The sequence below is a fragment of the Penicillium crustosum genome (assembly GCF_028827405.1).
Source record: "Penicillium crustosum strain IBT 35664 chromosome Unknown utg000001l_segment0_segment0, whole genome shotgun sequence".
Lineage (NCBI taxonomy): Eukaryota > Fungi > Ascomycota > Eurotiomycetes > Eurotiales > Aspergillaceae > Penicillium > Penicillium crustosum.
The window spans coordinates 4,053,469-4,077,381 of NW_026623122.1; the positions used below are offsets into that span (position 1 = coordinate 4,053,469).

Sequence of the window (23,913 nt, forward strand, 5' to 3'; positions counted from 1 at the left end):
TTGGAAATAGGTGTAAAGAATAAAGAGAGGCAAAGATCAGGCGCAACGAGGGGAATGGTTGTATATTAACCGCGCGAATAGCGCATACCTGCGGAAAGCAAGGCGGGAGGCTGATCGAGATGTCAGATATCGAGGGATGCAAGCCACGTGTATATGATCACAATGAAGCGCTGGTATTCTGGGCGCGCATTGGGGTATTCAAAGCGATAATAGACGGACTTTCATTGAAGACCGCCGATCTCGCCAAGACAGGGGCACGGTGTGGAGAAAGAATGCTCAATTACCAGTGCCAATAGGAGAGAATAGGTGAAAATAAGGATGAAAGAGTGTGGCAACCTCTCCAGCTTGGAACCTGGGAAAAAAAATGAGTGACACAAATGGAAGTTGAGAAAGGAGAAGTGAAACGAGGGGAGAAGAGGAGTTCGGCAGGGGTGGGGACGCGGGAAGTTACAGGCACGAGCGGGTTTACTTTTTAGGGCTGACGGGGTCTATCTTTTTTTCATATTTGGGGGTTTTTTTTTTCTTCGGCTTGTTTGGTTTCTTTTGTTCTTTGGATGTTCTAAATTGGGAATATCCTAGGCTACCTTCATCAATACCCCCGAGGCTATTGATATAAGACCTATTCTTGGACCAACAATTCCTCTCACTATCACTGGCCCACTAAAAACCCTGAGACAGATAAGATGGGTCCCCCGACACTATCCATTCTCACTGCTCACTGGCCATCCGCACGCGCCAGGAGAGGGTCCGGTCCATGTACCTAAGCGCTGCACCCCGGGCGCTACGGAGTACGCAGTTTGATAATTTCCGACGTGGCCTTATGGCGTAATCTTCTTTTTTATGTTTTGTGTTATACTCTCTTGATCTCGGGAGTAAACAAACATGTTGATACCTAAGGTGTCATTGCCTATTTGAGACATCACATGATCATGTCTAACCTTGGAAGGGACAAGCTCATTTCCAAGGGAAATGCCAAGACTTGGCCTCGATGACCACTAACCTTCTAAGGGCTCCTAGGCGCTTCCCTACAAAACAGCGCAATACATCGAGAATGGTTAATATGCCCATTCCCAAACATTGCAAAGGTGAAACCTTGAATGTTGGAGCTGTCTACGCAGTAAGAACGGCAGCAATCCCACAATCGGACGGTACCCAGCCCCGAAGACTGTTCCAGCGCGCGTCGCGTTATATTTCGTAAATATTCATATCTTTTATGTAACTTCTTTTCGCTCAACTTCTCTACATGATACGACAATGAGTAGATTGTTCTTATTGGCTATTCGATCGTTATGTCCACATGGATTATGTTCCCGAGTTCATACTCCTGTCCTGCGTAAGATGCGCATGCCACTGCTTCATCACAACAAACCACGCTGCGCATTCACTCTTACCGCGCTCACCTCAATAAACACCGATTATGATGATGTTAGCACTAATTTCCTCCATGAGCCTCTTGGGGAAGTCGAAAGATTTAAGAACTACCGACCAGGGGGTTATCACCCATACAAATCGGAGATCACTTTCACAGTCGATATCGAGTTGCTCATAAGCTCGGACATGGATCTTACTCAACTACGTGGCTGGCCTGCGATGAACAATTCAATAAATATGTTGCCCCGAAAGTTTGCATAGCAAACTCGAATCCGAAGGATGTGGGCATTATATCCCCTCTCACTCGTCCTCATAATTCCCCAGTGCATAATGTTGGAAAGACAATGGTCCCTTCGTTTTTAAATAGTTTCATCACTCAAGGTCCAAACGGTAGTCAGACTTGCTACATAACAGCGATGGCAAGGGTTAGCCTCTCCGGGGCGAAATATGACTCGTGGATCCACTTATTCCAGCTTGACGTAGCCAGGTCATTAGCTGCGCAACTCGTTCTCGCTGTGGATTATGTGCGTACTAAAGAAAGTGGTCATGGGGGCACTCACCTAGGCAACATACTTCTCAAAGTTCTGCCTAATTTTGACCTACTCTCACTTGACAAATTATATGAGAAATATGGAGCACCGGAGCTAGAGCTAGGTGTTCGTCTAGATGGAATCCAGATAGCAATCCGCTTCCTCCTGGTGTCCCATCCCACGCTATTATGCCCATATAGCTAGGGGAAGCAAGTGAGAAAATCACACTTACAGAAGCCAGGATCTTGCTTATAGACTTTTGTGAAGCCTTTCCATCCTCAAAAGAACTGAGATACAAATCCCGCGCTCCCCTCGTCCTCCAAACTCCCGAGGTGCGGTTCGAGTCAAATAAGCCTCTATCTTTTGCATCGGACATCTGGACTCTCGCCTGTACAATATGGTCTATCATCGCTCAACGGCCGTTGTTTGAAGGTTTTCTCGCGACGAAGGTACGCCTATAAACTGTGAATACTTCCGATCCTGGGACGATTGGCTTAAGGATAGCGTGGAACAGCCCAGGCGAAAGAAGGGGATCTCGTCGTTCTATGCAAAGGAGAGAGATGCTATCTTCAACATGCTCCGGCCGATGCTCTCATTCAGATCAGAGGATCGTCCTACTACCAAGCAAATTCTCGAGTAAGAATGGAAGGTAAAATGGGATTTACCTGAAGATGGGAAGATCCAAAATAATATAAGAGTTTCTCGAATGAGATTGTATGATCTGGGAATTATAGGATGTTTGCCTGGACGTTTCGACCGAATAATGTATATGTATAATAAATCTCCTCTTAATAATAACTATCTTCACGTTTTCTGACAAATAGACAAAGTTTCGCTTATGCGAAGGTTAAATTTCCGGGGAGTTTCATTCCTCCTCTTCGTCCGTCCTATGTCCGAGACGGCCTATAGATGCACCGAACAGAACATAGCACAGTACGAGCAATTTGCAATATAAATGCATGGAATCGTAACCTCAAATAAACCCCCTAATTACATTCAAAATGGTCTCTCTACCAGACGTCCAGTCCTCAAACTCCCAAATCGCCAACACGCTCCCAGCAGGCCTCGTGGCCGTCTTTGTAGGCGCAACAAACGGCATCGGCGAAGCAGCCCTAAAAGAGTTCGCCCGCTCAGCCCGATCACCTCGTGCATACTTCATCGGTCGCTCACAGGAAGCCGCAGCCCGCATCACCGCCGAATGCCGACAGTTGAACCCAGAGGGAGAATTCACCTTCATCAAAGCGGACGTGAGCCTAATTCGGAACGTCGATGCGGTATGTCGCGAGATTCAGAGTAAAGAAACGAGTATCAACATCCTCTTCCTTAGTTGTGGAACTATTCGGTGCGGAGAAGGTAGGATATTCTCATATCCCCCACAAGAGAAAAATATAGTTGCTCATGATATACGAATAGATACATCCGAAGGCCTCCATATCATGCCTGCAACTGGATACTACGCCCGAACACGATTCATCAGCAACCTCCTCCCAAATCTCAAACAAGCAGCGGGTCTACGCCGTGTTGTCAGTGTCCTAGCCGGTGGACATGAGGGTCCTATCGATGTGAATGATTTCCAAGGAAAGACGATGTCCATGCTAAAGATACGTGGACACCTTGTGTCCATGACTGATATGGCTCTGGAAATACTGGCCGAGCAAGCGCCAGAAGTGACGTTTATTAACGACTACCCCGGTGCTGTCAAGACGGGGATTGGGCGCGATTCGAATACTCTTCTGGCCTGGTTTATGACTATCGTGCTTATGATCATCGGACCTTTGATATATATCCCGATTCGGGAGTCTGGGGAGAGGCATCTTTTCTTCGCGACAAGTGCTAAGTATCCTCCCCGTGTCCGTTTTGATGCCGCGGCGGAAGGTTCTTCTGGTGTGCCTTTGTCGGAGGGGGTTGAGGTTGCCAGTGGGACGGATGGTAATGTTGGGAGTGGGGTTTACAGTATTCATTGGAAAGGGGAGCATGCTGGTCCTAAGGTTGTGAAGTTGTTGGCTGGACTACGCGAGCAGGGGATGGCGCAGAAGGTTTGGACGCATACGGTTGGGGAGTTTGATAGAATTGTAGGGTCGACGGATGTCTGAGTTGGAGGCTACCTTTTGGTGATGTTGTCGAGTTTCGATTGGGAGCGGGTGCGGTATCAGAGGTATTCCCACTCTTCGTCGTGTAATATTGCGGGTATGCGAGTTAGAGCTTCCAGTGAATAATATATTTCTTCCTGTTTGGACAGTTATTAGTGAAATCAACTTCCACCCTAATCATTAATTCAGTTATTTCGGGCCTTCGTAGGATACATGTAATTGTAGCCGATCTGAATGGGCAATCTGTTCCTCCAGGACTGGCCTAGTTCGTGACAATCACCGCAAGGTACATCCATCGATCCCCCTGTGCATTCACCCCACAACGCACACCATGTATGGTGAGCTATTGTATAGCTGGAAGATTCTTTGTCCATGTCGTGATATACACCCCTTCTAGCATAGATCGAAGGCTCGCGAGAGCCAATGCCATGATCATAAGTCGGGACACAATACAGATCAAATTGGTGACATACAGAATGGTCAAGTTCACCCATCTTGGAACCCAGGCTCGACGGGGAAACACATTAGTCTTTGCGCTATCGATCAGACTTTTTGGACCTTCTTCGTTCATCAATCCGACCAGCAAGCTGAATTGAGATGGAAATTTCTCAAAAGTTGTTCATTTTTCTTTTTGAATGAACTTGAGAATCTCTGGACCAAGTGAAGATTTCAGTGCCGGTCGAAAAAATATTTTTGTATAAACGGTTCGTTAGCAAAAATATACTGTCGAATATCACATTGCAGGTCTGGGTCGAGTTTGACGACAAATATGATGGATCGTTCTTTTTGGAAACAGGGTATGAATTGCCTCTCAAGCTCAGTTTCAATGGCACAGGGGTATGACTGAAAATCACATAGGCCGTGGAAGGGTCTCTGATGGGCATATATGTAAATTTCCATGAAATCAACTTCGACAATGTCCAATATGGTCAAGGTCCAACCCTCAAATAGTCATGTCTTTAACCTTTCACATTCTTTTAGTGATGGTCAATCTGTGGGTTGATTTCATTTCTTGTAATGTGCATCACAATGTCGATTTTTCGCAACAATGATTTTCATCTCATCGGTTTGCCTGCGTATTGGGGAAAGCTAAACTTGGCGGAAAGTTGAGTGAGCCAAGTCCATCGTCGCACGATATCGAAATTAGAAATAAAAATTTCAAACGACTATGCCCCGGCATGGCCATCGCTCTCTGAGGTCCATTCTGTTCTCAAGCATAAATGATGATGGATGGATAATGACCAGGTGGGACCTCGGTAGGGAGGAACCATGGAATTGCTGGGAGGGGCCCACTTAAAACCATGGATCGGCCCCGGGGGCATCAGGCTGATCTGATGACATAATCATAGCACAGGGCCCCGGAGCTGCCTCCAGGGTTGGGCATGTGGTAGGAGCTAGGTGGCTCCTTGGAGATCCAATGCAAGCTGACATTCGAATAATGTAAATTTATACATGCATGCATGACACAATTTTTCGGGTTATTATGTGTCGTTGTATAATTCGCCATGTCATGGAAGATGGGGTCTGTTCGCGGATCCAGTATGACTTAATCCGGTATTGATTGCAAGGGGCTAAGTTTGAATGAATCCCTTACTCCGTACTAAGAGATCATGAAAAACATTCTCCTCCAATCCACTGAGATTCTCCTTTTATGTTAGAACCTTGCAATGGTTCAAATCTTGTTATTGTGTTTGAGTTTTATCTGTTTGCAACCTTAGAACCTGTGTCATCCCTTGCGGCTTTTTTTTCCGAATCAAACTCTTCTCACCTCTGCAAAAGTCATATAAATTCTTTCCATTGTGCATTGGTGTCTCCGAGACTGAACGAAGTACTCTGTAAAGGATACAGGTCCATTGAGCCAAGACGAGAGCCAAGCACTTTGTCATATCATCTACACTCCACACGGAGCTCCTACTCGTCCTAGTACTGGGGAACTAAGTGGAATTGAGACAGTCTGATACCCAGGAAAATCCTGCCTAATATTCTCTGCTCTATGTGAGATTCGAGCCGTCAAATTACAGTATCTGTTTCCCCCGGTTCCTCTAGAAACCCCTAGCAATGGGATATATCAGTGACAGCTTCACCATGCTCTATGTTGGCCTCGCTGCGGTGATATACCTCAAGCCAGAGTATGCTATTTTCAATTCCAGGATTGTGACAGGCGCTGTCCTATTCGGTATCGTTACTGTGTCAAGGATTGTTTATCAACTTGTGTTGTATCCCGATTATTTTACTCCCTTGAAACACATTTATTCACCTGCGGTAGGCTGTTCATCATTATTACGGGTCCGATAAATGTGCCTAATAATATCTAGGAACGTCACTGGCTGAGGGGCAATTCGACAAGTTTCCTGCTTGAGGCTCCCTATCTAAAGCTACGGGAGTCGGTGAAGAATAGGCCCGATCAAGGTCTCATCCGGTACTATATGATCGCAAACCTCGAAATAGTAGCTGTAACAAGCCCGAAAGCATTGGGCGAGGTGCTTGTTACGAAAGTTTACGACTTTCAAAACCACGAATTGGTTCGGCAAGCTTTGCGGCGCATTGCAGGTGATGGCATCCTATTTGCCGAAGGTGAACAGCATAAGGTAAATTTGACCCTTCAGCTGCTACTCTGCATAGATTCAAACTCACAATATCTTCACTAGACGCAACGCAAGAATCTGCTGCCAGCCTTTGCCTATCGCCACATCAAGAACCTCTATCCAGTCTTTTGGGACAAGAGTATAGAAATGGTCAAGATGATTGAGAAAGACCTACAGAGCAGAAAGGCCAGTGGTAATAATGATAATACAGTCCAAATCCGTAACTGGGCTAGTCGAGCAAGCTTGGATATCATCGGCGTTGCCGGGATGGACCACGACTTCGACTCTCTCCGTGATCCTAATAACACTCTCAACCAATCCTACCGCAAACTCACGCCATCGCTATCACTTATCATGAAAATCCTTTTTGTCCTAAGTATGCTATTCGGAAACCCAGCGTGGATCCATTCATTACCGACGAAACGCAACAAAGATGTCAAGGAGAGTAGCAAGGTCATCCGCAACGTCGCACGACAATTGATCCGACAGAAGAAAGCAAAAATGGAAGACCCTAATTCGGAAACCGGCATTGACATTATCTCCGTTGCACTCACCAGCGGCACCTTCGACGAAGAGAACCTCGTTGACCAATCCATGACATTCCTAGGCGCGGGCCACGAGACAACCGCCTCAGCACTACAGTGGGCTGTTTACGCACTCTGCAAAAACCCCAACGTCCAAACTCGTCTACGGGATGAAATCCGCGCTAATCTTCCCTCCGTGGACGATCCGACTCCAATCTCCGCAGCCGCGATCGATAATCTGCCATACCTACATGCAGTGTGCAACGAGGTCCTCCGTTTCCACCCCTCTGTGCCAACAATCAATCGCGTGGCGGTTCGGGATACAAGTATTGCTGGTACACATGTTCCCAAGGGTACCACGCTCACGTTGTCTCCGCAACTTATCAACCGACTCGAAGAGCTGTGGGGACCAGACGCGAACGAATTCAATCCGGACCGCTTTATGGGCCCAGGTAAGGCTAACACTGGCGGTGCAGTTAGTAATTATGCCTTTTTGAGTTTCCTGCATGGTCCACGTGCGTGCATTGGGCAGGACTTTGCTAAGGCGGAGCTTGCTTGCTTGGTTGCTGCTACTGTCGGCCGTTTTCATATGGAGCTCAAGTTTCCTGATGCCAAGTTAGAGATTCGGGAGGGGGTTACTACTTCACCTAAAGACGGAGTACTTGCCTTGCTTACACCGTTGGAGGGGTGGTAGATCTGAATCATACATTTGCTTTGGTTTTACATGGTCTTTTGTGATATAGATTGCTAGTCCTTTGGGTGATTTTGTGTTAACACCGTTCAAGGCGAGTTATCGGAGTGTCATAGGAGATGGAGATACCGTGCTTGACAGTTGATTTACACGGATATATATTCATTAGTGATCGTTGGGAATACTATACACTCCTCGGCCTCTGCAATAATGTCTGGGCTTTCACTTTCCGTTTTAGTGCTCAACCCTTGCCGGTTGTTGCTCACTGAGAACTAAGCAACTGATCCCATTCACGGCGCTGCCTGAACAGCCTGACACAACCAAACCCATTGCGACCTGACCTCGGGAGACCAGCTGACGAGATAGTATCATGTCACAACCCTTCCTTGTTGTTCACAGCCAGTTCTTTGATCAACAAAAAACGGCCAAAGTTCCAGATGCTAGCTTTTTGCTAGTTGCGTAGTTGGTTTTTTGGCTTCCGTTTTGATTCGCTGGTGCCATTAAGCTGATAACATCACGGTTGTCCATTTTCCGTTAGTGAAATCGGCACCATTGGCAACCTCCTCGGGAGTGCAAGGTCGATGATAAGATAAATTGAACTTGTTCTGATCCACAGGATTGAAATGCATCAGATCAATACGAGCTGTGCGTGGAATCAAGTCACTAGGCGTCAAACCAGCAGACTCCTGTTTGATAACGTATTCCACGACGGCGAGGTAATGATCTGACGTCCAGAGACCTTCTCGTCGCGGGAAATCACGCAATAGGCGTACTGTCTCCCGGCGCGTATGCCAGTCGCGGCATTTACAGGCAACGAAATATAGTATTTGTAGCAGCATAGGTTTAGTGGAGAACATGGAAGCTTGCTCTGCTAAGCTCAAGTAAAGTGCCGCCAACTCGTTCATCCGCTGGAAGAGGGGCAAAAAGGAATCGTGAGCCATCTCATCCAGCGGGTTCCTAAGAGCATCAAGTATGGTGTCACAGCACATAGTCCATAGCTCGAGCAGTATAATCGGGCCGCGGTCTTGTGGTGATAAAGTATCCCTATGTGTCAAGATGAAAGCATTGAACTCGCTCTTCCAGTTCATTAATCTCTCCTCGGTAGTCTTTTCCACACTATTCTGATAGAGTAGATCGGCAAGGGCGGCGTTCAACCCCTGTAGGCTAGATCCTACGCGGAGTTCGAGTCCCTGTGGATAATTCGCCGTGATAGCTGCCCCAATGACGATCACATAATCAATTTCAGACACCCCCGAATGCCCATATACCGGTCGGCATACGGTAATCGCCTGCCAGAGCGGTAGATCATCCGCTTCTGCATCTACATCGTTCAGTGATTGAGAGAACGTAAGCCGGTGTAGCTGTAGCTCTGAAAATGTGCGCATTAGGACCGGTCCTGAGGAATTCCCGTCAAAATTGACCTTTTGCCATTCCATAAGCACATTATAACCAGACCGTAGGTGCGAGGTCACGGCCTTAACATCACCCTGGAAGAGAGATAGCGACACTAGCATAATACATGAAACAAGCACTGCCTCTCTATGCGCGCTGCTTGTCGTATATGTATATCCCTCCGTTAGTCTCTGCCGCAGAGAAACAATGGCCTTGGTGCACTGCGCTAGCGTGAAAGACGGGATTTTATTTACCCTAGGCTTAGCCTTAACCAGGGATTTCGATTTGAAAGATTCGGTATCTTGCATAAATTGCCAATGCATAGAACTTAAAGCAATGGCTGCATGTCGCACAGCAGGTTCCTCCAAGGCGACCTGGTGAACGACTCGCTGCCAGAAGTCATCGACCATATATCCTGTGCATTTTGTAGAAGTATGTGTCTTGAATAAATCGAAATACCATCGTTCGGCGCGTGAAAGATCCACTTGACTTGGATCGAGTAACCGTCGTGGAACGAAATAACCGGGGGCTGAATGGGGGGCCGAGTAGGGGGCCGCGGTTTGGGCCGTGTTTGGGGCCGGGCTGATGACCTGTATGTCTCGCATTGCGCGTTTACGTCGGTCCGGAGTCTCCACGTATTCACATACTCGGCCCGTGTTGGTGCATTTTAGACATGAGGGGTACGTTTCATCGCACTTTTTGCGCCGAATTCTGGAAAGTGATATATTAGTTACCGGGGATCTCGTCAGTCGCCCACGTGTTAGCTTACTTACTTGCACGCTTGACAGCCAGACCGAACCTTTGGATGACTTGCCCGCGTTCTTCTAGTATTTGTTTCTTCAGTCATCTTAATCTCGGGAGGCTCAATTGCCTTACTGGAACACATGAGGTGCTCGCCGTGATCCATCTGGTTTTGCTAGACTTCAATGTTGAATAGAAGTTGCGCTCACCGCCTTAATTTCAAGCTTCCAACCTTGGAGGGTTCACCCAGAACATCACCAGCAAGTGCCCAGGTCCCGAACGCGTCTATAAATCTAATCTCGTTCCAAGGTTGACTTGCATAAGTTATGTTGGTTATTTTTGAGTATTTTGTTTACGTAATCCATGTCGACATGAGGTCCATATATCCATCCGTGGGGATATACCGACGTCTAGCAGACCTTGGCTTTCCCGAATGATAAACACAGCCAATATTCAAGAATCATCCAGGAGCCTCATCATTTGATGACTCTGATAAAACCATCTTCCCAGCTGGACCCCTGGCATATCTAGCTCCATGGTTAAATCATAAGGTATCTGCTGTTGCATCGCCGACATAGTCGCTCTTGGCTGAAAGTTCAACGCTTGGTTCATGACTTGTTGGCCTTGGCCCTCTGTTGTTCCAGCAGAAGAAGCCACCGCTGGCGTTTCAGTCCCATTGAGCGACCAAATATCCGGTGCCGTGGATACCCCAGGTGAGTGTGAATCAGCACCAAACCAAACAGTGTTGCTGTTCAAGTACGTGTCCATGTCCAGGTCGGTAAAGGGATCGCTAGGCACGTCTCCTGATTGCCCTTTCGCTTTGGCCTCAACGTACTTCGCGGCAACGTCATACAGGGCCTTCAAAATTCGTAGTTGTTTACTGCAGGCGGAATAGCGAGGGGATTGTGCCATCGACTGCAAGCTGTCAACCAATTGTCGTAGCCGATCCAAGTCAGATGAGTTCGACGTCTCGACGATGCTGCAGAACAGGATTAAAAATGGCATGAACGGCGCTAACAGGATGATTTCGTTGACCCATATGTCTAGGCTGGGAGACCACAACGCCGCGTCTGCGAGCATGCTCATGCACACTTCGATCTCTTTGAGCGTGACTCTTGCAGCTGAGATACATTCTGGACAAGGCGCCAAGCTAGAAGATTGTCCCGATGGAATCCCTCTATAGATGGAGGCCAAGATAGAGTACTCGATAGCTCTGTTGGCATGTATGATGAATCTACTCGGCCCAGGATGTACCACATGGCTAGTCCACTGATTTGGCCGTTTCTGAACCCCAAAATTAGCCGGAGAGTAAAGGTAGGGATCGGACGTTGCCTTCTTATCCGAGGTTATGCATAGAAAAAGCGGTTGGGAACAGCTTACATAGAACTCAACTCTTGCGGCCATTATTCTCTCGAGCTCCGCAGCCAAGGCTCTGGTACGAGATTCGCGAGTGGAGACTGGCTGCACCAGCGCATTCGGGCTATATATATTGTCATACACTCGTCCGTAGAGGCTGGCCACCTCGATCCAGTCAGGTAGCCTGTTATGTAGCAGGGAAGTCATCTTGCGGTCGAGGGGCAGTCGCGGCACCGTGATGTCATGGTCTCTGATAGTGGAGGGTCTACCGAGACGTAGCGATACTGCCTTCTCAAGGACATAGAGGGCCCAGAACAGTCGTATTCCTCGCTGCCCTTCTTCTGCTGGTTCGGTTGTCATGGCAAGCTTGCTATGCAACCCAAGGGCCTGGGCCATTAGTGAAGCCCTAGAAATAAATGACCACGCCGCGAAGGGTTTGCCATGTCTGAGGCTGTAAATAGTCTGTTTGATTTGGCATTGAGAATCAGAGATGCCATAAACAAAGACGGTGAAGATTGAAGGGATGAACATACCGCCATATACATGGCACACACTGAGACTATATTCGTAGTGATGTGGAAGGGGAGGTTGGATAGGATAGTTTCGAGACTGTCGCTGCAGATGAGTGCTTGTGCCTCATACTCATGCTTGACTGCATCGTCTCCAGTGACACTCGAGCACTCGGTGAAAAGCAATTCAAGTCCATAGTGGGCAATTATCAGCTCCGTATCCGTTACTGGTCCGGGCGAGCAGGCCTTGATGACGTATTGGGTAAAGTCGCCCAGAGATCCAAACTCGAAAGGCCAATAGACCTCATTGGATGACCGCTCTTCTAAATAGTTAGCAGAAGGCCCAACTTAAGCTACGAATAAAGCGCACGAACCGTGTGCGATCCTTAAGCATGCCAGGATTCGGTCCATGGAAGGTATAGGCAGATCCCTGAAACTAAGACCTGGAGGAAGGGCTTTCGAGAATGGAGGTGAATCTTCCAGCGTTTCATTCTGCTGCTTCTGAACGTTGACCGTGCTCCGCAGGGCATCCAGCACTGAGGTCATTTCAGCAGCGACCTTCGAATATGGGTCATTTGCCACGACAGTTTGGAGAAACCTAGTTGCAAAGATGACATGGGCGAGTAGCGTGGATTCGATGCCTCCAGCTTCTATTGAAGGCTGGTGGTGGTTCCTAGCGCCTGTTTTGTTACCGCTGGCAGCGACTCGCGACTTACTAGACCGAAACGAGGAATGTAATGGGGGTTGCAATGCAGCTGACGTTGCAGGGCCACCGTTACTGGACCGCTCATGACTTAGATGTCTCATCATCTCGCTGAGGTCGTCAATTTTGTTCGAAATGTGCTCCATTCTACTCTCGCTGATGTTGCAAATTGGTGATTTAGTGACTCGATACATAGACTTGAGTATAAGTCCCAGAGTTGAATGTGCGGTACGAACTTACTATACACTCGAGATGAGAACCCGTTGGCGCTTTTCCTTGACTTTCTGGCCTAGCTGATAGGTACATTGCGATCCCGTCTTGATGCATTGCGAACACGGGTTAACGCGATCACACTTGGTCTGTCGGACAAAAAGAGTCAGCAGCAAGTTCGCCATGTTGGGCCTCTCTAGGTGAAATCTCTGCTGTACCACCAGCTAATTCTAATTGTAGGAGACACACCTTTCGCCTACGGCAACGATCACACTACAGTTAGGGTCAGCATTCAAACACTGTGTACGATTGAATATGATAAAAGCAACGGGGAGCCCTTACAGCCACCTTCTCGGTTGCCACAATCTCGTGCCCCTCGTGACCATTCCATTGCGAAAGTAGGTCCTCTTCTAGCACACGACCCTGAGTATCATCTTTTTCCCTTGGCGCTTGGTCTGTGGGGCTACTCCCGCTGTCGGAAGGGGTGCCTGGCATCATTACAAGAAGCTCCGTAAGGGTCGCCAATGTGATATCGGAAGATAGGTTAGAAGCCGAACCCTAACATTTTGCTCTGAAATGACAGAGTCATCAGGAGAACTGCCCGACCACAGTGCTGGAAAGTGCGAAGAGAAATGGCCGAGTCTTCACGGATGCGCGGAACGCCAAGAGGCCGAAGCCCGCATGGACAGCCCCTGCAGCCACCCGTGGACCTCCCGGACTGCGGAGTCTTGGCGTCCGTTCTATCAAAATTCAGCACTTCATACTATCATGGAACCCTACACTATTCTACTATTAGCTTCGCCCCGCGGGGTCCATGATTCCCACACGAGGGATTTATATCCTATGGGGTCCTGAATGGTAATTGATATTTGAATCGCGGATCCCCAGCTGGCAATGGAAAGTCTTTATGGTAGCTAGTGTTCCGGCATATCAAGTTATCTTAGCTCCTCCCTCTTTCCACTCAAAGTTCCTCTCTTTCAGTAAGCAAATCTTCTTCCTGCTCTCTCTGAGTTTCAGTGTACTTCAATCCTAATCGAGCCAGTTCACCCAACATCAGCCATGAAGTATCGCGGCGTTGTTTATGACGTCGGACTGAGGTTCGGAGACCAGGGATTTTCCGTCGAACCCTTCGATCCCATCTTAGTAGAGTACGACATGCGCGTTATTGCCAACGACATGCATGCCAATGCTGTACGGATCGAAGGAGAGGAGATCCATCGACTGGAATCTGCCGCACGGGCTGCTCACTCGATGGGACTCACGGTGTTCTTTAACCCGTGGAAGATGAACGAAGGCATCGACGGGACGCGCGCCTATTTTGAAAACGCCGCGGAGACCGCAGAGCGACTGCGGAACGAAGGTGTAGAGATTATTTTTGTTGCCAGCTGCGAGTACACGATCTTCAGCAAAGGGGTTTTTCCTGGTGAATCTTTCTATGAACGTGCAATGTGGCTCGGCGCTCAGTTCCCTGGTGGCCAAATGACTAGAGATGTTCCGCAGGTCTTACGCGATAAGTGCGTGGAATTAAACAAAGTCCTGCGGTCTTTCGTGAAGGTTATTCGCGCCAAGTTTGGTGGGCTATTGACATATTCGGCTGGCACCTGGGAACTGGTAGACTGGGACATATTCGACATCGTCGGTATCGACTACTATCGCCGGGGGAGACTAAAGAGGAATATGTTGCTGGTAACGAGCGTCATAGGTGCGACAAGCCTCTTGCCGTTATGGAGGTTGGTTGCTGCGCCTATGAGGGAGCTGCTGACCGCGGTGACGGCGGATTCATGCTTCTGAAGAGCACGAATCCAGATGGGAGCGGTGTTTTCGAAGGTGGCGTCGTCCCGACTCGGAGCGAGCGGGAGCAGGCCGATTATCTCGGCACACAGCTCAATCTCCTTGCTGCTGCGGAAGTTCATGCGGTCTTCGTCTATGTGTTTTCATTCCCGTGCATGCGAACAGGGGAAGGGCCAAGGGACCTCGACATGATGTGTTTCTCGTTGGTTAAATACTTACCGGATGGGGACCCGAGGTCGAATGCTATGCCGCCCTGGACACCTAAGGAATCTTTCCACCGGGTAGCCGACTTCTTTCTGTCCATGTCGCAGCCACAGCTATAGCATTCCATTACACCCCGTGTGAGACAATCTGATAATGTCACGGGTTTTGACAACTAATACAAGACGAAATATCCAACCGCCAATCTTCCCTTACACTATAGTTCTGTAACAAATTGACAGGTGCTTCCTATTCTATTGGTATTGCTCTCGGAAGACCATAATCCTCTCAACTTCGTTACCAGCAGCATCCTCTTCTATCCAAGCACGCCACATACCACCACAATTGAAGTCGAATACAACCTTGCCCCGATGTAGTTTGACATCGGATGCCCTGTTCACAGGGGAAATCCGTGCCTCTATACCAATAATACCTCCTTCGCCCTCACCAGTCTTGTTCCACCTGGAGCCGGCCGAACGTTGAAGTTCACCACCAGGCCCAGTAACAGCCGTCACTGCGTCTGCAAGGCCAAAAGGGAAGACACCGGGCGAAGAAAACCGTAGCATTGCAGCAACCGTGCGCGCAGCCGCAACCCGAAGGAACGAGTCTCCATTCCCAGTCCCAGAGACTGCGATGGCCCGCCGGCTAGAGTATTGAGCAGAAGGTTTATAAAGATGACAAGCCTTCTCAGACCCAAAGTCCAGCTGTCGGGATGAACCATCACCCGAAATTGGCGAGTAACTAGGTAGGGCCTGATCTCGCAAGAACGATGGCATGCAATCCCCCAGCCAATTCCTCGCCTCGCGTAGCAAGCTACCCACCGAGGAATCTTCCGGCACTGCCTCACCACCACCCGAGACAATCTCATCCCAAGACTCGGCCCAGAACCCAGCTCCTAGCGTAGGCGTGTCACCAATTCTCCCAGGCAGTTTATTCGTCAAACCACCGGTACTAGTAGCAACAGCCAGGTTTCCCCACTGATCAAGACAGACACATCCCACAGTCCCCTGAGTTAGAAAGACAGGCTCCTCCTCGCCCTTCAATCCCCTGATATGCTCATCCCACCTCTTCTGCGTGAAGAACCATTCATCGGAACAAAACTCCAATCCCCAATCCCGAGCAAGATTCTCAACATATGGAGCAACGAGCTGGGAATGCATACTCCCCCCGTCATCTACAGGAGATCCATCAGCGGTGACACCCGATCTGAGAAGCGACTCCCGCGCGAGACGGATCGGGTGACGCACATTACGGAGGCCCATCACGCCTGCTCCGCGTTTGATTGTGCCTGGCTGTGTTGCGTCGGGGTGGACAGATGTCACCATTATGGAGGCTTCCATTTCGATTGTGCCGGCTGTTGTGAAGACGCTGCCGCGGCCGCAGTTGAAGAGGGGGTCGTCTTCGAGGAGGGCGACGGCGTGGACCGCTGCATCTAGTGCTGTGCTGCCATTTTTGAGGAGGGCGTGTGTTGAGCGGAGATAGGATTGGAGGGAGGCGTGATGGGCGGCGTAGAGGTCTGGGGGGAGTTTGGAGCGTTGGATGTTTCCCGCACCGCCGTGGATGATTAGGGTTGGTTTGAATGATGGTGGGTTCGTCATTTTGCCTAGTATCTAGGTAATTGGGCTGGTTGAAATTGCGATGTTGGTTGTTGTTTGGTGCGGGGAAAGATAAGGCGGAGTAACATTGTCTGAATTGGGGTATCATCCATATCTTCTATCAACATTGCGTAATTGCGACCACCCAGGGCCATGTACAAAGCTACTTAATTAAGTATTCTGTGTGCAGAGTTGACTCTATCATGATGGAAGATTCCAAATAAAATCTAATGTTCCACCTTCATACATCGGAAATTGACATCCATGGCTCATATCAAATGGCGCCATCGATGGATCAAAGGGCAGCGAAAGCCAGTTATCTGCCCCAATATCGTTCAAGGACGGGATGTATCCCATATCTGGCGGTGGGTCCTGCACTACCGGGGCCCTCATGGAATTTGACCGGTCACCAGTGTCTGGCCCCGGCCAAGGAGGGGGTCCCATGGATGATCTTCGCGTAGCGTCTTGGCTACTCTTCGCCACTTTCGACGACGCAAGTAGATTGCGCCGCAAGCGCGAGACATGCATTTCTAGCAGTGCAGCATACCGTGTGCTCAGATGCACATCGTCCAAGGCGTTTGACTTGAGTGCTTTGATACTCTTCTCTAATATTTCAATTGATTCCTGGAGCTTGGCTTGTCGTGTACCCAGACTGAGCGCTTTCATCAAGAAGATCGAGGCACTGGTTATGCGAAGAACAATTCGGACTGGGGAGAACCTTAGTGCCCCTGCTTCGGCTAGATGGGTGACTTTCTGTAAGATCTGGCCACATCCTTCGATCACCTCTTGGATGTATTCGTAGTCGGTTGGGTCGATGGTCATTGGTCGCACTCCGTCGAAGTTGTTCGGGTCGTTCTCTGCGACAGCACGCTCCACTACTGCTTGCATTCCCACTGAATGGGTGTAGACACGGACAAAGTGGTATTCGATGAAGAGATCGTTGTAGAATGCTTTGTCAAGCACCTGGGGCTGTAGGTACTTGTCTTTCCAGTTATTGAGAAGTGGTCGGAAATGTTCGAGAAGGCCTACATATCGGCCGCTGTGCAGTTGCTGGCGTGCAAATGCGGCAGAGGGGAAGAACATATCAGTGACAGATTTGGCTAGTTTGGTAAGCTCAATCCATGAATCCATGAACGTCAGCCACGTGCTGCCCGGGGGACTTAGCCCTTGCGGCTTCCGTCCGCCTAGGATAGCATGGTTTAATGATTGAGGAATCGGTGACATGCATCCGATGCGCCAAGCCAACTGATTGATATAGACATATAGCAGACGTTGTACACGTTGCCAACGAATTGCCATCTGGTCTCTCCATTCCGGTTCGTCATCTGGTGAGCTGGTTCCTTCTGTCTCGAATATGCCCAGCTCATGTGCAAGGGATAGTGCACACCCAAGCAACATCCAGGACATTTGGTCAGATCGGCGTGCTGGTTCAATTATATCTTCTACCCCGCGACTACCAGGTGCTGAGCTTGATTCGTTATTATCATGGTGCCTGGGGGCTGACGGGATTAAATCATCGTCCCAGCCATCTGTCTCGGGCGGAAAATGCAAAGCGCGAGGATGCCATTCTGACATCAACAGAAGCGCCTCCACAGTACCAAGACTTCGCACCTTGGATTTTGTTGATTTTTCTTGTCCAAATATTAGCCGCATCGTCAATTTCTGGCAATGGGACCACAGTCGGTGGTGGATAAAGAAATTCCTCGACTCTCCCCCTGCTCCAGGAAGGACGTGATAGCGGGAAGAGATCATGAGAATGGTAGAGCATAGAACTGGCTCCCGAGTAATCAGCCAGTAGTGATACCGATTATTGGCGTAGAAATCAGTCAAGATCGGAGATAAACAGGACATATTCTTATAGAACCTACTTCGGGTTAGCATTTATTTGGTAGACATGGAACATGCGAGGGAACATACAAATCAATAAAAGTCACAGCCTCTCTAGCACTGAACCAGCCCATTTTGACAAAGCGACAAGCCTCCCAGACATTGAGAGTGTCTTGAGTGGCGTCAGATAGCTTGACGGGGTGTATTACCCGCGCCACCGACTCAAACACGAAATCGTGGTTTCCGGGTGTTCGATCTTGAGTACTCGGACCTGCCGATGGAGGCTCAGCTAGTGATTCAGAGCTAGTATCGGGACTATTGTCTTCTTGGGCAGTTGCAGCTTCGAAGAGAATATTGAGTGCATCATTGCCACTTGACACGACGGTGCGCATCATAGAGCTAGCGAGGGTAGAATTCGATCGGTGTCTATTATTTTCATATGTATGAGAAGGTGACTGGTTAGCCTTCGAGGGCCCTACGGAAGGGTTATCAAGGGAGCCACGATGAGAGCCCGCTTGATCCCGAGGATATGACCATCCCGACTGAAAGTTGGGCTCTCGCTGAAAGTTGGTCTCGGGTGTTGAGTTGGCTACTTCGCCTGCATGATGCGTGTTCTGGGTCTGTACTTGTGCGAGGACAGAAGTATCAGGCGACGACGTCGTAAGGTGACTGGCCTGTCTGGGTGAGACATCCGTCTCATAGCTCTCTGGTGACCGCGCTAGAAATTGACCAGTTAGGTACCCGCCGATTGAGATATGGTAAGCAGTTAATTCTAGCGTACCTCGTTTGCGGGACCTTTCCCACGCGCGTTTCTCGGGGAATACACATTCCCTTAGTTCCCTTCGGCAGCGCGCACATGGTGGGCCGATCGGAAGACCATCTGGGCCGGTTCCTAGGTCACATTTGGCCTTTCGTTGCCGGCAGGGGATGCATGCCTTGTAAGTGCGCTGATACGGCTTGTCCGGACGGGAGGATCTGACACCATCCATCATCAACCGTGCCTGGGCGGATTAGCCAGGATCGCTCCTGAAGTGGGTTCTGTGGATTCTGTGGATATTTGGTGATGCTATCGATAATTCCAGGGAGACAAAGAGATGTCAAGCAAGGATTATTACCCGGCGATATCCGTCGGCCCCGCATAAGCTTCTCCATTTTAGGATCGGACTTTTGACCAGAGCTGAGAATTAGTCTACTAATCAAAATAATCTCAATGCATATGTATTTTATTTTAATATATTTTGTGAATGGAATTATGTTTTAATTTAGCCTGAATTTGATTGGTGATGACAACCCTTGTTGAACCGACACTTAAAAACCAATAGAAGAAGAAATCGTATATATATATATATATATATATATCACAGAGTATCAATGCTTCAAGCCCCAACAATTCTAGTGCAATTTAGGTAGTACGATGTACACTACAAGTAGAATAGCCCACATTCTAGGCAAATAATTAGAATAATATAGTAATAAAAATGATATCCCCCGAGATTCATAGCCGAAATGTGCGTACAGCGCTTGAACTCGGCTTGAACGGAAATCATTCCGCCTCCATACTCTACATGTACAAGGGAGTCCACCTGGCCAAGGTAAACCGGCACACAAGATCCGCGTTTGGGGAAAAGTAACTTATATCGTAGTTGAACTCGTGTAGTTTGGTTTATAAGCACAAACGCTCTTCCTTGTCTAGGTCCATTTTCATATCATCGCTACTCCAATATCCCATCGATCAAATACTACCACAATCCTTCAGCCACAATGACCGACGCAGTGACTCTCCACACTTATTTCCGTTCCTCCTGCTCCGCCAGACTCCGGATAGCCTTACACCTAAAGCAAATTCCTTTCAAATCCATCTACGTGAATCTCCTAAAGGGCGAGCAATCCTCCCCAGCCCATCTGGCCATCAATCCTTCAGGAACAGTGCCAGCCCTAGTAATCCAGCACGACTCCAAAGCACCCGTGACAATCACGCAGTCTCTTGCGGCACTTGAGTATCTTGCAGAAGCATTCCCAGAACAAGGACCCGCGCTGCTCCCTCCGATCTCGGACCCAGAGAGCCGCGCTGTAGTCCGCACGCTGGCGGATATTATCTCTTGCGATATACAGCCTGTTACAAACCTCAGAATTCTAAAGCGGGTTGGACCGCTGGGTGTTGATCGTGCGGAATGGTCCAAAGATTTGATGGAGGATGGGTTAAGGGCGTACGAGGCTGTTGTTAAGAAATCCGCTGGGAGGTTTAGTGTTGGAGATTCTATTACCATTGCTGATCTGTGTTTGATTCCTGCTGCCTGGGGAGCTCAGCGGTTCGGTGTTGACTTGAGTCAGTTCCCGGTTACGAATGAGATTGTGAAGAACTTGGAGATGGAGGAGGCTGTTAAGAAGGGACATTGGAGGTCGCAGGATGATACCCCCGAGGAGTTTCGCATTAAGGAATAGCTAAAAAGGCTGTAGGTAGTGAATTGACTCTCAATTAAAGTTTCTAGAATATTCCATCACCGTGCTAGTTATAAATGGCGTTGTACAGCAGGCAATTGTTTATCCTAGTTGTATCGGCTGAATAGAACTGTTGAGATATTGTATTGCAAGCTCTATATTGTAGAATTAAACAAAACAGAAAACATCACATAACACATTGATCATTTAATTTGGTTTTTAAGTCATCTACTGCAGCGAAACCGTAGGCAGGATAGTGCCAACACAATCGCCGAAGCCGACATAGTTGCCTTCTGTACCAGCCATACCGCGCAGAGTAACAGTGTCACCGTCCTCAAGGAACATACGCTCAGAGCCGTCTGCCAGCTTGAGAGGAATCTTGCCGTTGGTCTGTTCTAAGAAACTACCCTGAGTCTTCGCCTCTTTACCAGAGATAGTACCCGATCCCAGCAAGTCACCGGTGCGCAAGTTGCAGCCAGTTATAGTGTGATGAGCAACCATCTGAGGGAACGAGTAGAGTAGGTTGCGAGCGTTGCTCTTAGAAATAATAGTGGGCTGACCGCCGGGGTTGGTGACCTCGACATCGAGGGGGATCTCGTAGGCACTCTCAGCGCGCTTCTCGCGCAGGTAGGGGAGAAGAGACTCGCGGTTTGCAGGCTCCAAACCGGCGGCGCGGAAAGGCTCGAGCGCATCAATCAGAACCACCCAAGGGGTGATGGTCGTACCGAAGTTCTTTGCATTGAAGGGACCCAGAGGGATGTACTCCCAAGCTTGAATATCACGGGCGGACCAGTCGTTCATGAGAACCAGACCGAAAATGTGGTCTTCGGCCTCGTCAATTGGGACAGGCTTGCCGAGATCATTGGGCTTGCTGATAAAGCAAGCAAGCTCAAGCTCGATATCGAGCTTCTTGCAAGGGGAGAAAGTAGGCACCTTGGGGTCCGCGGTGGGATTCGCCAAGATCTGACCCTGGGGGCGGTGGAGGGGAGTGCCTGAAGTTACGACTGAGGAGGCACGACCGTGGTAGGCAACAGGAAGGTGTCTATAGTTAGGCTGGAGCGCATTGTCCGGGCCACGGAAGAGGACGCCAATGTTGTAGGCGTGGTTCAAACCAGCGTAGAAATCGGTGTAATCTCCAATTTGCATGGGGACATGGTTCGTAACCTGGGACAAGGGCAGCAGAGCTGACTTCTGGAGGGCGGCATTGTCCTTAAGGACCTGTGGGAACTTTGTGTCGGTGCGGAAGACGTTTTGTAGATACTCGCGCACTTGTCGGTGCACAGGGCGACCAAGTGCAGCGAAGTCATTCAGTGTTGGCTGGCTGAAAACAGCCAGGTGTTGCTCGATAGCGGGCAACTGTGAGAAGCCTCCAGACGAAGCGAATGCGCTCAAGTTCAATGCATGGTCGCCGATTGCAATCGCAGCTGTCTTTGATACAGACTGTGTTGAGATGATGCCGAACGGGATGTTGGCGAGCGAGAACGGCGAGTTCTTGGGGATCTGAAGCCAGGAAGCCATGATGAAGTAATGATTGAGGAGTTTGGAGAAAGAGAAAACAAGTTTACGGGCCTTAACTACCTAGCTATAATGTTTAGTGCTCCCAAGTGGTGCGGAATTTGTCCGCTCCCCCCGCATTCAGCCGATGCGGAACGATGGATAATCGCGGGAATTATCAGATTGCCGCGGAATGATGTGACACTTCAGATTATTTGCTTCTTTGAGAGAGATCCGAGGGTGGAGCTGGGGTATTTGATGAAGACAAAGGTCGGCATTATCCAAACCACATCACATCACATCGCTGCCGATATGCCTGTCACTAAGTTCAACCACCCCGATCCTTATAAGTACCAGACGGGCTTCGATTCGTATCACGAGTATGTATACACATAGCTTCCAACACAAACGAACACAAATTAATGAATAAATAGGTCGGAAGCCGTCGAAGGAGCTCTGCCAGTCGGTCAAAATTCCCCACAGAAAGCTCCATATGGGCTCTACGCCGAGAAGCTCTCGGGTACAGCATTCACCGCACCCCGTCATGAGAATAAGCAGACATGGGTCTATCGGATTCTACCCGCAGCAGCTCATGAGAACTTCGTCGCGGAAGATGCCGACTCGTACCATACGAGAATGACAACCGAGACCCAGAAGCTTCACCACATCCCCAACCAGCTGCGATGGAACCCCTTCGATCTAGATGAGAAGGTCGATTGGGTGCATGGACTCCACTTGATTGCAGGATCTGGAGACCCCACTCAGAAGCAAGGATTAGGCATTTTGTTGTATGCCGCGGGCAAGGACATGGGCAAGGAAGCTTTCTACTCTGCTGACGGAGACTTCCTTATTGTACCTCAGCACGGTGTGCTAGACATCCAGACGGAGCTCGGTCGCATTATTGTGCGACCAAATGAGATCTGCGTCATCCCTCGCGGTGTTAGGTAGGTGTCATACCTATCCATCGATGTTATATCGTAATCAACAACTAATCACTTCCATCAGATACCGAGTGACCCTCCCAGATGGCCCTGTGCGAGGATACATCTGTGAAATATACCAGGGCCACTACCAGCTCCCGGAGCTGGGTCCCATTGGATCCAACTGCCTGGCAAATGCACGCGATTTCCAAGCTCCCGTTGCTGATTTTGACGACGAAGAAGAGGAGAGCGAGTACAAGCTTTACAGCAAATTCAACAACACTCTCTTCGCCGCGCGACAGAACCACACCCCCTTCGATGTCGTCGCCTGGCACGGCAACTACTACCCCTTCAAATACGATCTCGGCCGATTCAATGTTATCGGTTCGATCTCATTCGACCACCCCGACCCTTCTATATTCACCGTGCTGACGGCTCCATCGGACCACGTTGGTACCGCCGTGGCTGACTTTGTTATCTTCCCTCCTCGCTGGCTCGTCGCGGAGGGTACTTTCCGCCCACCGTGGTACCACCGTAACACCATGTCGGAGTTTATGGGTCTGATTTCTGGTGACTATGATGCAAAGGTTGGTGGTGGTTTCAAGCCTGCTGGTGCGAGTTTGCACAACGCCATGAGTGCACATGGTCCCGACTCGGGTGCTTTCGAGGGGGCTAGCAATGCTGAGCTAAAGCCTCAAAAGGTTGGCGATGGAAGTATGGCTTTCATGTTTGAAAGGTTAGTTCAATTTCGTCTATCAGTTCCGAGACTTGTTATATTTACTGACAATGATTTAGTGCTCACATGGTCGGTGTCTCGGAGTGGGGTTTGAAAACCTGTCAAAAGGTGCAGCCAGAATATAACGAGCACAGCTGGAAGCCTCTGAAACGGCACTTTGTGAACCCTAACAAAAAGGCCTAGACTTGTTTGGGCCAGAGCACTACAA

General features: G+C 49.1%; 10 protein-coding genes across 10 annotated transcripts; 5 read left to right on the forward strand and 5 right to left on the reverse strand.

Moving 5' to 3' along the window:
- Nucleotides 1-2,902: 2,902 nt before the first annotated feature.
- On the forward strand, nucleotides 2,903-3,994 carry N7487_001527 (uncharacterized protein; the record flags this gene model as incomplete). Its single annotated transcript, XM_056869275.1, has 2 exons — nucleotides 2,903-3,254; nucleotides 3,315-3,994. The coding sequence occupies 2 exons, from the start codon at nucleotides 2,903-2,905 to the stop codon at nucleotides 3,992-3,994; spliced, it is 1,032 nt and encodes a 343-aa protein (XP_056734059.1).
- A 2,055-nt stretch (nucleotides 3,995-6,049) lies between these two features.
- N7487_001528 (cytochrome P450) lies at nucleotides 6,050-7,794 on the forward strand (the record flags this gene model as incomplete). The annotated part of the gene is made up of 3 exons (XM_056869276.1): nucleotides 6,050-6,253; nucleotides 6,307-6,579; nucleotides 6,640-7,794. 3 exons carry the CDS (start codon nucleotides 6,050-6,052, stop codon nucleotides 7,792-7,794), a joined length of 1,632 nt encoding a protein of 543 aa, XP_056734060.1.
- A 497-nt stretch (nucleotides 7,795-8,291) lies between these two features.
- N7487_001529 (uncharacterized protein) lies at nucleotides 8,292-9,788 on the reverse strand (the record flags this gene model as incomplete). The annotated part of the gene is made up of 1 exon (XM_056869277.1): nucleotides 8,292-9,788. The coding sequence occupies one exon, from the start codon at nucleotides 9,786-9,788 to the stop codon at nucleotides 8,292-8,294; it is 1,497 nt and encodes a 498-aa protein (XP_056734061.1).
- A 589-nt stretch (nucleotides 9,789-10,377) lies between these two features.
- On the reverse strand, nucleotides 10,378-13,197 carry N7487_001530 (putative C6 transcription factor; the record flags this gene model as incomplete). The annotated part of the gene is made up of 7 exons (XM_056869278.1): nucleotides 10,378-11,208; nucleotides 11,305-11,742; nucleotides 11,814-12,112; nucleotides 12,164-12,648; nucleotides 12,733-12,851; nucleotides 12,963-13,001; nucleotides 13,045-13,197. 7 exons carry the CDS (start codon nucleotides 13,195-13,197, stop codon nucleotides 10,378-10,380), a joined length of 2,364 nt encoding a protein of 787 aa, XP_056734062.1.
- Nucleotides 13,198-13,761: 564 nt separating this feature from the next.
- Nucleotides 13,762-14,816, forward strand: N7487_001531 (uncharacterized protein; the record flags this gene model as incomplete). The annotated part of the gene is made up of 2 exons (XM_056869279.1): nucleotides 13,762-14,404; nucleotides 14,458-14,816. The coding sequence occupies 2 exons, from the start codon at nucleotides 13,762-13,764 to the stop codon at nucleotides 14,814-14,816; spliced, it is 1,002 nt and encodes a 333-aa protein (XP_056734063.1).
- Nucleotides 14,817-14,948: 132 nt separating this feature from the next.
- On the reverse strand, nucleotides 14,949-16,292 carry N7487_001532 (isoaspartyl peptidase/L-asparaginase; the record flags this gene model as incomplete). The annotated part of the gene is made up of 1 exon (XM_056869280.1): nucleotides 14,949-16,292. One exon carries the CDS (start codon nucleotides 16,290-16,292, stop codon nucleotides 14,949-14,951), a length of 1,344 nt encoding a protein of 447 aa, XP_056734064.1.
- A 198-nt stretch (nucleotides 16,293-16,490) lies between these two features.
- N7487_001533 (uncharacterized protein) lies at nucleotides 16,491-19,105 on the reverse strand (the record flags this gene model as incomplete). Its single annotated transcript, XM_056869281.1, has 3 exons — nucleotides 16,491-18,153; nucleotides 18,207-18,834; nucleotides 18,898-19,105. The coding sequence occupies 3 exons, from the start codon at nucleotides 19,103-19,105 to the stop codon at nucleotides 16,491-16,493; spliced, it is 2,499 nt and encodes an 832-aa protein (XP_056734065.1).
- Nucleotides 19,106-19,877: 772 nt separating this feature from the next.
- On the forward strand, nucleotides 19,878-20,558 carry maiA (maleylacetoacetate isomerase MaiA; the record flags this gene model as incomplete). Its single annotated transcript, XM_056869282.1, has 1 exon — nucleotides 19,878-20,558. The coding sequence occupies one exon, from the start codon at nucleotides 19,878-19,880 to the stop codon at nucleotides 20,556-20,558; it is 681 nt and encodes a 226-aa protein (XP_056734066.1).
- A 225-nt stretch (nucleotides 20,559-20,783) lies between these two features.
- On the reverse strand, nucleotides 20,784-22,073 carry fahA (fumarylacetoacetate hydrolase FahA; the record flags this gene model as incomplete). Its single annotated transcript, XM_056869283.1, has 1 exon — nucleotides 20,784-22,073. The coding sequence occupies one exon, from the start codon at nucleotides 22,071-22,073 to the stop codon at nucleotides 20,784-20,786; it is 1,290 nt and encodes a 429-aa protein (XP_056734067.1).
- Nucleotides 22,074-22,344: 271 nt separating this feature from the next.
- hmgA (putative homogentisate 1,2-dioxygenase (HmgA)) lies at nucleotides 22,345-23,888 on the forward strand (the record flags this gene model as incomplete). The annotated part of the gene is made up of 4 exons (XM_056869284.1): nucleotides 22,345-22,429; nucleotides 22,484-22,993; nucleotides 23,055-23,705; nucleotides 23,765-23,888. The coding sequence occupies exons 1-4, from the start codon at nucleotides 22,362-22,364 to the stop codon at nucleotides 23,886-23,888; spliced, it is 1,353 nt and encodes a 450-aa protein (XP_056734068.1). The 5' UTR covers nucleotides 22,345-22,361.
- Nucleotides 23,889-23,913: the final 25 nt, after the last annotated feature.